Source organism: Aythya marila (genome assembly GCF_965140915.1).
Source record: "Aythya marila genome assembly, chromosome: 1".
NCBI lineage: Eukaryota > Metazoa > Chordata > Aves > Anseriformes > Anatidae > Aythya > Aythya marila.
Genome location: NC_139042.1, coordinates 115,025,279 through 115,038,411, shown reverse-complemented (window position 1 = coordinate 115,038,411; position 13,133 = coordinate 115,025,279). Strand labels below are relative to the sequence as shown.

The 13,133-nt window shown below is 40.1% G+C and overlaps 1 protein-coding gene across 1 annotated transcript; it reads right to left on the bottom strand.

Moving 5' to 3' along the window:
- Window positions 1-3,941: 3,941 nt before the first annotated feature.
- LOC309891938 (myosin heavy chain, cardiac muscle isoform-like) lies at window positions 3,942-12,077 on the bottom strand (the record flags this gene model as incomplete). The annotated part of the gene is made up of 8 exons (XM_082784905.1): window positions 3,942-4,055; window positions 5,869-6,006; window positions 6,504-6,599; window positions 7,722-7,826; window positions 8,325-8,495; window positions 9,860-9,985; window positions 10,995-11,198; window positions 11,856-12,077. 8 exons carry the CDS (start codon window positions 12,075-12,077, stop codon window positions 4,038-4,040), a joined length of 1,080 nt encoding a protein of 359 aa, XP_082641031.1. The 3' UTR covers window positions 3,942-4,037.
- Between the last annotated feature and the right edge of the window lie 1,056 nt (window positions 12,078-13,133).

The following is a 13,133-nucleotide window of genomic DNA, read 5'->3' as shown; positions in this document are numbered from 1 at the left end:
GCATCAGTGTTGTCTGGATACTAAACAGAAATTCAGTGACCTCGGTCCTGGCTGCCTTCAATGGTACCTCTCACTCTTACCAGCCTCGAGTCCGGATTAACCAAAGTGACTGTTCACTGCTCTTGAGTGATCTTACCACAAGTGACAGTGGAGAATATCTCTGTAACATGTCAACACCTCACTACACAAAACTCACTGTGAGAACTTTGGAAGTTGGTAAGTTGCTGCTCCTTCCCTATCAGAGGGTGGGGACAAATGAGGGGAGTACAGGGCCAGAGTCGACCAGAAATCTGTGAAATACTGAAAAACATTAAGACATATGTATTTAAAGACTTCTTTCTTTCTTCAAAGCACAGAGGGCTGTGCAGCTGAGAGCACAAAGAAACTTATGGACTCATATCCTAAATGCTGTGTTGGTAGCAAATACTCTCTTTAAAGGTGGGAGGGAGATGAAGGCATGCCCATAGAAGTGGTACAATTTTTATTCTGCAGAAGAAACCTTGTTGAGAAAAGCATGTAGTTGTTATTTTCAAAGCTTTAATTCTACACAGCAGGCCTTTTTTACACTTGGAAATATGTATGTTTGTATGTATGCCTTCCTTTTTACGAACTGTAGTAAACATCCAGCTGTGAAGTCTTAGTTACAGTTATTTCATTATCTCTGGTTTCAAGCAGACTTAGGATTAACTTCTCTATCTATTGAAAACTCTTACTTGAGGTTAAAAAAAAATTGACTCCAGCTTTTTAAAAACATAGTGTAAACAAATTACAGAGTTTTTCAAAAATAGCGTGCTGTTTGGGGTGGTGCCTCTTGAAGTCTCCGTTCAAAGGGAATGGAAAAAAACAAAACCACATTCAAGCAGTAGCAAGTAGGCATCCATTAAATGCAATCAACTAAAAGACAGAGAACTAATATACGGCACCTCTATTATTGTTTTAAAAAAGAAGAAAGCTTGGGACAGTCTGCAGAATGTGAAACACAGAGGCAACATAGCAAAAATGGGACTAGAGTAAGTTATAACACCTGGATATTTGTCTTCCCTTCCTTCCCCACCACAGCTTGGTTTCTGTCTGAAACTATAGGGTGTTCTAAATGGCAGCGACTATACACATGGTATATATATGAAGGAGGGGAGTTAGTGTAAAGAAAACTGTTGAGTCAGACAAACATACCTCCTTGAAGCTCAAATTCCAGCATGTTCGTCCTTATCCCGTAAACCTAAGTTTATGGCGGAGTGTAGAATTTTCCAAAAAAACTTTTTTGAACAAGATGCGGCAGTGGAAAGGAAACCTGAAATAGAAGAACTGTAGATGAACAAATGAGTCCTTCAAATGTGAGTGTTCTCATATTGATGAAAGGAGCTGAAACAATGCTGCCTAGAACCAGAGCCAACCTCAGCTAGATGGGCTTTTATGCCCTGTGGAATCTGTTGGTACCACCCACTTCTGCAAATCGGGAATACGGTTAATGGCATTAAGCACTGTACCTGGAAGCAGCATTTACCCACCTGAGAACTTAGTTGATTATCAACAGGACTTGTATAAGAAGTTCTCAAATCATATTTAATGAGAAAACAGTTTTCTATCAGCACAGTTAAGTAAAGCAATTGGCTTTTACCCATTCACCCTTAATTCATTAAAGTATCCTTTTGAAATCTTCACTTATAGGATGGGTCATGTAACTTGACCATTGTATCAGTACCATTAACAATAAATGGAAATGTTCTCCCTTCATCATAGCTATGAGATTATAAGTAAGAGAAAAATCATAATTTTGATGTAAGTATCAAATAGCAATGAATAACAATGAATAATTGAATATAAAATATCTCAGATTAATATTCACTATTATTCAATAAGTTTTTGAGTTCCTGTCTAACAGTTTGGAATTTGTATTTCCATAGAACATTCAGATACCTCTTGGATAACTGTGACAAGAGTTGTACTGGTGGTGATAGTACTGGTGGTGATAGGACTGGCAGCGATAGGGGTCTATCTCTGTTGCAAGGTATGTACAAACATTATGGTATTTACTTTTGAGCATACTATTAAGCAGAATTTCAGACCTTGAATGTTTGACCAAAACAGACTTGATTTTCATGGCATAAAGGATGCAAACAACACTGAAAAACTTAGAATAACGAGTCTCAGCTTAAGTAAACTGCCCTATTTTTTTTTCTATATTCTATGTCCAAAAAGCCCTCTTTAGTACATCTAGGCAATAGTATTTTAGTTGTAACAATGCTAACATGCCCTTTCCTTGACCAGATTGCTCTCCTGCACTCTATAAAAAGATGAAAAAAATTGATTACCTGTCACAAATACTTGCTGATAGCTTGCTTTGAAAATAATTAAGCATTTTTGTAATTTTCTCTCACTTTTATTCAAGACAAACAAAACCAGTGAAGATCCCCAAACAACGGGCTGTACTAGCATTCATTTGGGCCCAAATTATCACTTCAGCTCTGTCCAACTTCAAAATTCAACGAAGCTTGTTTGTGTAAAGACATGCAAATTGCTTTGTTTGGGAGACTGCTGTGACCATATAGCCTCTAATCTCGTCTCTCTGTACATCTGTCCTATTTACTAGTGCTACTAAGTCAGAAGGACATATGGTTCTCCCCCTGATAGATTAATAGAACCAATACCTTTGAGATGAAGCTGTTTCATTTAAAGAACTTAAGCAAGATGAATATATATTGGGACCTGTTGAAACCTTTAACATATAACTGGAGGAAGCAGAATAATTTACAAGTTAACATTGCTCTGTTTATGTTTATGAAAACTAAATGGAAGAAACGGGAATGCTGCTGCCCTTTTATGTACATGTTTATTTTATTCAGCTGATGTTAAAATAGAAGATAGTGACTTACCTCTAACATGAGTATGTCTTGTTCTGTTCCTACTGGGGGGTTAATTTTATGCATCAGTAGTTCTCATGGATGTTTTTGTTTTAAATAGAGAATCGGGATCACTCCAAGATGCAGGGGATCAGGAGTGGTATAAGCACTTTGACATACCAAAAACACCTGTCTGCACAAACACAAAAACTACTGAGCATGCTGCTGAAATACAAGCTTGAGCAGAGGAGTTCCTTCGTCTTCCCTATTGAATTACACTAAGAACCAAGTGGAAATGCAATCATCTGAACAACAATAACAAACAAGTAAACTGACAAAGAACATATACAAGTGAATTGACATTTGTATATGAGGAGTCTGCGTGAAGAACCGGCATGCGAGTGTACTAAAAGGACGATGAAAAAGTGTCACACAAGGTTGAGTTTTGAGTGTCGGTGGACTTTGGGTTTGTTTTTGGACTATGAGAGGAAGAGAGGGCTTACTGTTTTGCACTTCGCTGAGTATTGTAATTCCAGTTCCATGACAACTCTTCCCTTTGTTTTCAGTTTTGACATTGAAATGTTTTAAAAGAATGCTATTTATGAGCCAGGGGCAGTCCTTATGGGATAAGTCCCTCAGCAGCATCTCTTAGGCCCCTTGAGCAGATGGAGAACAAAAATGCTTCCACTGATACTAGTGGAAGTTTCTGAACTGACCATTTGCATTAAAGTTAGTTTCTGCTGTCCTAAAAAAAAAAGGTGTAGCCTTTGACTGGCAGGACAGCTAGAAGCTGGGCTATCCCAGCTTTTAGGGCTGTCCCCTACACAGGTTTAATCCAGAGTGCTTTAACGATCTGCACATGAAGGATGTGGGACTGTGAAACGTGACTGGATTTGCCCTTGGGTTTGATTTCATCATTTGCCCTTAGGTTTGATTTCATCTGCCAATTAGGATTTGTTCCAACATAATGAAGTGGGTTGTTGGCAGTGTGTAATCTTGTATTGATCCCTGGGGCTTGACAAAACAGAAATACATAGAAATGAATGTAATCCACTACAGAGTCTCTTTGGGTTTTCACTTGACATTTATTTCTGTAAGTGCTTTTTCTTTTTTTTTTTTTTTTTTTCCCATACACCTGCTTTTGGTTATGCCTGATTATATGAAACATCTTCTCATATTTGTCAGCTTGGACTGCACTTACTCCTCTTCATGAACCTGAAATGCAATTGAGAGAGATAGTACACAACTGTTAAAATTAAACTGTTACATTTAAACTGCTAGAAATTAAAATTACATTGTTGATTTTGAACTCTTTAACAGTTTAATTAAAATTAAACTTTTAAAAACTGTTCAAGTTTTACAGGGGGGTTTAGAGTTCAAGTTTACATGTAAACGACAGAAGTTTCTGTTAACTAACACTTCTGCTTCCTAGCATTGCCAGCTTGTGTCTGAAATACACTAACACTAAATAGATGTACCATATTGAATTTAGCCGTCATTTTGAGTCTTACTTCAGCTAAGAAGACAGGCTTCTTGTCCTTATGCTAAGATGTGCATCATCCCTTTGACAGCAGAGGATTTCTATAGAGCCCTCTTGCAATACATGATGTTGTTTGCTCTGAATGACACATCCTTTCAAAAGTATGAACATACTTTTGAACATACAAAAACATGAATAGCCGTAGTAGAGAAGGTATTTTTAGGGCTACGCTATTAAAAAAAAAAAAAAAAAAAAAGTCTTTCCAATGCCTTTCTCTTCCTAAAGGAGTTGTTGTTCACTGATTTTTGGGACAGTATTCGTTATCTGAACAAGTGCCCACTTCTCTATGACTTCTGCAGTTATGAGGCAGAAGGAGGTGCTAGGAAAATACAGGGAATGAACTACAGTCTACAAAGTACAATAAATGATTCTCATGATTTACCTATTTTAGTGTCTGAGTCTTGGGAAATTAGGAGTTTTTTTTTGGGGGGGAAGGAGGAGGTGGAAAAAAAATGAAGAAAAACATGGAAATTTTTCCTCTTAAAGCCTACAAAACTTCATGTGAGTTTCAGTTGCAGTACTGCTTCCATCACGTGCAAATGCACGAGACCAGATGTTCATCTAGTTTTAATGTAGATGGTGGAGCTACAGGAATTAATTTCAACTAGAGGTGATTTTTTAGTCCAATATAAAAGCAGAAATTTCCTCCCACAGAATTGTGGATAAAGTAGAGAGAAGGGATCAAGTGGTATGGAAATAGCTAAATGATTACAGAAAGGTTTCTTTTATGTCACTTGACTGTGGAGCTGTACCCCCATTAAACTTACCTGCTATTAAGTATGGGAGTTTACATTACATTTGTAAATGAAATAGATAAAGCAATGACCCAGCTCCTCTTTCTGTCTTTCCTACAAATAGCAGCACCAGTCTTCCTTGCTGAGGTTGCCATCAGGCAAGCATAGACAAGCAAGGGTTTGCTTTCAGTTCCAGACCACGTTCCTAGGCACCTTTTAGTTTCATCTGTATTACTCTACTACCATTCCGATCAAGTGCAAAACACCACATATATACTTCTAGTTACTAATTACTTCCCAGCATCCAAGTGACTAATGACTACTATTTTCATCAAGCTCTTCAATTCAATACAATTTTTGAAAGAGCACTCTTAAAGTATCTGGCAATCTGCTAGTGCAGTAATCCCCCGGCTTTATTACATAGGTAGAAACCTACATCAGACAGAGTGAGAGAGATGGAGCTTTTAAATATCCCATGTAAAAAGACAGTTTGGCAACTTCTGGATGCTGAGCGGAGAGGTTAAGTGACACCATCGAGAGAACAGAGATTTCATTTTGTATAAGCAACAAATTGCTGTCCTAAAGATTTACTGTAACATTAAAACAAAGGGTTGACTGAAACTAAAAAAAAATTAGTAAAAAACTATTTATTCTAGTCCATATTACTTGAGGAGATGCAACAAATCTTCCTGTATACATAGCATGTGCCATCGTCATTAACCTGTCACATTTGCTCCATATGGTAGAACCATACCTTTTTCATGCCAATATCTCTCGACTTGCTCCTCAGCTTATTAACTTGAGATTCAGCTATTTCAGCCCTTTCTTCAGCATCATCCAGATCATGCTGCTGTTTTCTGTACTTGGAAAGGTACAGATTGGCTTGTGCTTCCTGGTGAGAGAAAATAGTACAGCCGATTTCCTCCAGTCCACGTGAAGCAAAGCCTTCCATTTCAAGCAGGACAGAAGTGCTCAACATGAATAACCAACACTTCTATGGGAACCACTAGACTCTTGGAGGGATGAGGGTTTTTGTTTGTTTAAGGGTTTGTTGTTTGCAGTGGCACTCTTCATTTCAAGTGAACGGGGAGGATTTCAACGTGTCTCCTGGGGGACTAGCCAGAAGAAAAGGTCTTTCCTGTTCCTCCCCTTCCCTCCACCCCCTGCAAATTACACTCCAATCTTAAGATAAAATGGAATACCTTAATGTAATCAACACAAATGCTATATACTATGTATATAAATACATTTATAAATAAAGAGTTTGTATAAATACAAATAGTAATACACACAAATTCGGTACTTGTACTAAAAACTTTTGCCGATTAAAGATTGTGGTCATAGGGTAACGAATTTCTCAGAGGAAAAAAGGCCTAAATAGTCACTTACAGCTTCCTCTGCTTGGTGCTTGTAGCTCTTCACTTTTAGTTGTAGCTTATCAATCAGATCCTGCATCCGGGCCAGATTCTTCTTATCTTCTTCTGACTGTACCAAAACACCATCAGTTAGGTTAATAGTGTACAAAAGCATCTGTCAAATACTTATGGGTGACATATATATCATTTTACAAACGCGTAGTTTAAAATATGAACCAGCCATATTGTGATCAACCTGTGTGTAGATGAGAAAAAAAAATCTGTAAGCTGAAGATTTGTGAGGGCCTGCTTGCTGAGGACTAAGAATAGCCTCCCTATTTATATGTATGTAAATATTGAGATACATACACACACATATACATGTATGCACACACATGTGTACACACAGAGTTCCTTGCTTGGCAGGTGAGGACCTCTCGTCATTATAGAGAGCGTCATTACTGAGTGAAACAGACCAATGGGCAGGCCTAAAATACGTGTAATTTGCATATTTTAAATTTTTGTTGGGGGCAGGCATTTCTGGCAAAATGATCCAGGTTTAAGCTGTCACAGTCCACAAACAGAAGGACCTGCTAATTCTGTGTGCCTGCGCCGCAGCCCTGACTTCTAAGAAAACAACCTCTGCACACACAAGTCAGAGTAAGACAACATGTAGGATGCTAAGTAATATCCTAAAGCAGATGGTTACGATTATCTGCTCAGGATTCATGTTGAAAGCAAGGGAAACAGTGCTCTGCGATGAAGACCTTTTCAAAAGGCAAGCAGCAACAGCAGCTGTTAGTAAGCCTGCAGGAGGCTGAGACTACTACAGCAGTAGTAGTACTACACCCAGCAGTAGGTGACAGAGCCCTGGGACTGGGCAGCCCTATGCCGAGTGATGCACCAGAGTTAACTGACTCCTTATGGCTCTTTTTAGCAACACCAGCACAGCTGAGAGACATCTGAGCTCTTCCTTCTCTTGCAGTATGAATAGTCCTGTGAGCCTGCTCCATTTAGTACTGTGCTGAAACTGTCCAAATCCCAGCAATAGTAACCTAACACTGGTTACAATTCATCAGGCAAGATGATGGTAGCACTAGGAAGATGTTCCTCCCATCCCTAAAGCTTCCTGCAATGAGAAAGCTCTGGGTAATGCCCTCCTTCATCCTTCACTGAAACACTGAAACAAATTCAGTCCCGGACAGGGAGAAAACCTTTCTTTCCAGGGTGGTTACTACAGTCCTCGGCGTACCTGATAAGTCAGCTCTTTGATGCGCCTCTCAAACTTGCGGGCTCCTTTTTGGGCATCTGAATTGCGACGGAGTTCAGTCTCAAGTTCATTCTCCAGTTCACGAACCTGCAAAAAAGGAAAAAACCTTGCAATTATGCTACAAATATAAAGCAGAGGGTAACTTAGTTCACAGTTCAAGACATACTCATTTTCCTCAGCATCTTAATAGTGCTCAATGTGAGGAATAGATCAAAATGTAGCCTTTTCATTCTATTTTTTCATAAATGTATTTAAGCTGTGCCAGCAGCCAAAGGACCCACTCAGAACTAGATGCTCTATATACACGTGCAAAGGCCAAGCAGAGGGTTTTCCTAGTTGTAGATGTCTTGCCTTTTTTTTTTTTTTTTTTTTTTTTTTTTTTTTTTTTTTTTTAAATCAAGGGCTTGGTCATCTACTGTGCTACAACAGCTCACAGCTCACTATAACTGGATCTTGGAAGGGAAGGATGTGTCCAAGAGCTGCTCACCTGCATCTTTTGAACTTACCAGGCACCCCAAGGGCACCCACCCACTCCCAAGTCTGTAAAGCAGCAGGTAGCAGTCCATAGTTTGATCACAAACTTACCCTGGATTCCAGTTTCTGGATCTGTTTCTTGCCACCTTTCAGGGCTATTTGTTCTGCCTCATCCAATCGTTTCTGGAGATCTTTAATGGTTTGTTCCATGTTCTTCTTCATTCTCTCTAAGTGAGCACTAGTATCTTGCTCTTTTTTAAGCTCCTCAGCCATCATTGCTGCCTGAAAAAACAACCAAACTTTACAACACTTCTGTCAGTCTGCTGAATTATGTCTCAGAAAATAGTGATAAAAGATCCATGTTGGATAATCCACTACTTGGCTCATTGGCTATACCTAATGCTGCCAAGAATAGATTGTGTATGTTTATCTCTCCTGGACAGAGAGAATGCTTTTTTTTTTTTTTTCTTTTTCCCCCCATATTCTAACACTGTGATTTAAGTCTTTGCTTGCTTGTATCCATGCTACACAATGTCCTCATTTATAATAGCTACAAGTAAACCTATGCCACTCACTGCAGGCATTTCACCCAGAACTTATGTAAAGTCTAATATTGGAATTTGGGACTCCTGAAAGGTAGTGAATTAAAAAAAATGGCAGACGAGTTTCCTGGCACAGCCATAGACAAAAGCTGCCTGAGCAGCTGTAACAGCACAGCAATTTCTGCAGTCTGTGCTGTGATAGGAAGCTCAGCTTCAGCATCTTACATATTCCCTGACCGTTCTCTAAGACTGGTAACAAGGGTGCCAATTAGCTCATGTCTGATCTGACATGTGTCCCTGCCTCCTAGAGCCATTTGCAGATTCTTGTATCCATCACTGAACATCCATCAGAAGACAGCAAGCACTGCAGTCCAGGCTGGAGCTGAATCAAGGACAGTCAGTGTCTTCTCTCTGGCAGGCAGTAACAGTACTGCCAGCTGAGAAGCAGTGAAGACCACGGTACAAGAATAGCTTCATCCAGGCACTCCAGACACAACTCACAGAAACATCCAGTTCTAGATTTTACTCTGTCTGCTGGTATGATGTGATATGTCAGCCAAACTCTACGTTACTCCAGGTCTGTGGGAAAAGAAACTATACTAGTCCAAAAATGTCATCTTCCTGACAGGAAGAATGCACTCACTGTCTCTTCTTGGGAACTTCATCCTCATGTTTTTCTAATAGATGCCTCATTTTGGATTTGGGAATTGTACTCCTCACAGCAGATTCTATGCACACCTGGTGACCTGTTAGTGCTCGTTCTGTCTGAAGTATATAATATATATAATAAGTATATAATATATATAATAAGTATATATAGTCCAGGTATATAATCCACCCAATTCAAAGGTGACGTGACCTGAGACTTTGGGGATCAGTGGAATCTGCATTCTCAGGGAAAGTAAGAATAAAAAAAGATCAAGCAGAAGTATTTCCTTTCTCTTAACCTCTAGTCTGTTTACTTTTGTAGTTTCATCACCTGCCTCCAGATAACTGTGGAGCACTTCAGATATATCAGGTTTGTAACAGGTGCTTCGGAAATGCTGGGTTGTCCTAAGACAGTGTGGTACTGAAACAAACTGAGCAAGGAATGAGGCTACTTACATCTGTGATTGCTTTCTTAGCTTTTTCCTCTGCATTTCGGCACTCCTGGATTGATTCCTCCACTTCATTCTGCATCTGGGAAATGTCACCTTCCAGCTTCTTCTTCTGATTGATTAGGCTTGTGTTCTTTATAATGTTTTTCACAAAAGAAACAGTGGAAAATTAGGAAAAATGATTATTTGAGACATAACTTTTCTAAATACCATAGCACACAAAGGCTTAATGATTTTTGCAGCCCCTGGATTACACAGAGCAATATTTAGGGAGGGAGGTCCACGTATGGGTTAAGGGTTGGCCTTTACTATGTCGCTTAGCTTCAGACTGAGGAAATATTACAAATACTTTCAATAACGTAAATATTCAAATTTCAATTCAGGCAAAATAATAAGCAAGAGGCTGAAACAGAAGTATGAATAAAGCAGTTCATCTTGGAAAAGTAATGATCCATTATCAGTTAGTCAATAAGGTGATTAAAACAAAAGTCCCACGTCAGACTGTTGAAGTATCACATGTGCTGAATATTACAAAATATTGCCAGCCTGTAGCTCATTTTCATCTCCTTCTGAATGTTGGTTGTTTGGTGAAGAGAAGATTGGGTTTTGCAGCAAAAGTGCTGGTGACTCAGGACATTTGCCTCCACAACCCTGTAAAAACAGCGGTGCCCATTGTGACCAAGTCCAAAGGGCTCTCTTAACGAAGACCTGACGTGGTAGAGCACGCTTTGCTGCTGTGCACAATGCACCTAGTGATCTTGAGGCATTGAAGTTTGCTTTGCTAAGTAATAACAGCACCTTGTGCAAACACTGCTGCTTTTCAAAGAAATACTTCCCTATCCCAGCCACAGCCTAATGAAAGCGGGAAGCTGGGTTTTTACAGCACCAAAGAAAGTAAGAAATAAAATTTATTCTTGTTATCTCCCATCCTTATATTTTCTGTGAACCGTTTAATGCAGTTGGTTGAGTCATCAGTTCCAGCTAACCTGACAGTAACGAGGTGGCATTCCTGCAGAGTGACTTATTTCCTCTACCATTTTCTACCTTGAAGGTGGGCAAGGAGTGTGTCTGCCTTATGACAGCAATGGACAAACAGTGTCAATGCTTAACAGGCAAGGCTGTTTAACCCAGAAAAAGCCAACCTGAGTATGCAGCAGGTTCACACGTTCGGTGGCTTCCAGCAGCTCATGCTCTGCCAGCTTCCTTGCCCGTTCAGTCTGGTCCAGCAAAGCCCTCAGCTCATCCAGCTCCGACTGGAGAAGATTGTTCCTCCTGTCAGAGACTGCCAGCTGTTCCTTCAGGTCTTCATTCACATGCCCTGAGTCATCCAGCTGCACCTGAAGTTCCTATAACAAAGCAGACAGGTTTTTACCAGTCCAAATGCATTTTGAGCCACTGTGCTTACATGAGAGGGCCACCTCTAGATGTTCAGTGCTTCTTTATTCGAGAAAGGCTTCCTCCAGACCGTAATCTGAATAGCTTTTGTGGTATGTGATGCAAAGAGGGAAAAACCTGATCTGCAATCTGTCAGAACTAGTGCTTCTGCCCGAGGCAGAACCAGCTTCGTAGCATGGGAGAGAGATGAGGCAGGCGATGACTTGAAAGGTCTCTTAGCAAGGCTCTTTAAACTACAACAACAAAAATTACTTACGTTGAAGCACATTAGAAAGCTGAATATATACACACAATCTGTACTGTGGCTAACTGACGCGCTCTCCACTTTTAAAGGCTTTGCAAGCTCACATGGAAATCAGATTTTCAGTACCTCATGCTGTAACTTTCTGCCCCAACGGGAAACTGTAGCCAGCAGGGGTTTTACACCTGGATCTCATCCCACTTGTATGCAAGTCTTGGAAGAGATCCACAGTTCAGTGTTCTCTCGTGTCAGAAGTGATCACTAAGGGCTTTTCCCGCATGTCCCTGAGAGTAGCTTCTCTTAATCACCATCACTGTTTTGCTGTGTGCTATGAAACCCAGCCTGGGACTGAGAGCTCTCAGAGTACCTTTATTTGTGTTTGCAGGACACGTGTTGACTTTGTTGCTTCTGCAGCATGCCTGTTGGCATGGCTGAGCTGGATTTCCATTTCATTGAGGTCCCCTTCCATCTTCTTCTTCAGCCGAATGGCCTCGTTTCTGCTCCGGGCTTCAGAATCAAGGGTGGACTGCAGTGAATCTATGGCGCGTTGCTGATTTCTCCTGGTATTGGAATAATGTAGAAGGGTCATTTAGGGTGAATGGACGCATTTTAATCTCTGGGAAGGAACACAGAACTACATGCAACAGTACTTCAACAGGTGTCTCGTTGCTAGAATCAGCAGTACGTTCCTGAATGACAGGCATTATGGAATGAAATTAATCAAACTGCTGGTAGGTAGCTATGTTCAAGACAATCATTCTAGGCACCCTGTATATAGTAAATGACACTGGCAAGATCCAATTTATCACATCTTAAAGTAGATGTTGAAACGTACATTTCTTATGCTCAATTATGACAGGAGTAGAGAAGACTACTCCTCTAGACTACTACTCTCTTCCTAGAGAAGATTGCAAGAATAGAAATCTGCATTACAGACATCTACAATTAGAAGAGATTGAGCCCACTGTAATTAACAGGCTGCTCCCCATGTGAAAAGCCATTTACTGTCTATGTAAGAGATGGCAAAACAGAGACATATGTACTATAATTTGGGGTAGGGCTTAGTTCTTTTGCTTATGAATAATGATAAAGCTGACAACTCTTATTCTTTTTTTTTCTTTTCTTTTTTTTTTTTTTTTTTTTTTTGTTAGGGGAATTAATTCTGACATTATTTATTAACAGTTAAGAATCAGTTTGGGGTAAAACACTCCTGAAGCAGAAGAAGACAAAGATTGTGTCACAAATGTCCGTAGCCATTGAGTGTGTTAAGCACCTGGACTTCAGCTGCCCACGTTTCTGCCACACAGCTTGGCTGGTGGAGTACATTGTGATACCACTCAGTGGTCAGTAGTTGTTAGCATTGAAAGTGGCTTGAAGTACATTGGGTGGGTTTGTGCTGAGATAGCTGAGGGAAAGTCACGCAGATTGCTCTGCCAGGGTTGCCAGATCTCCCTGCGCTGGAGAGGGCATCAAGCTTTCCAAGAAGGCAGCGGCAAACAGCTACAGCCAGGCACTTGCCACCAGCCCAACAAGGTTGTGTGACCTTGACCAAGAATGTCCATGCAGCATCACCAAGTGAATACAATCGGTTGTGAAAAATATTCATTTAAACTTCTGAAATTGAACATCAATAGCAAGTGGATAT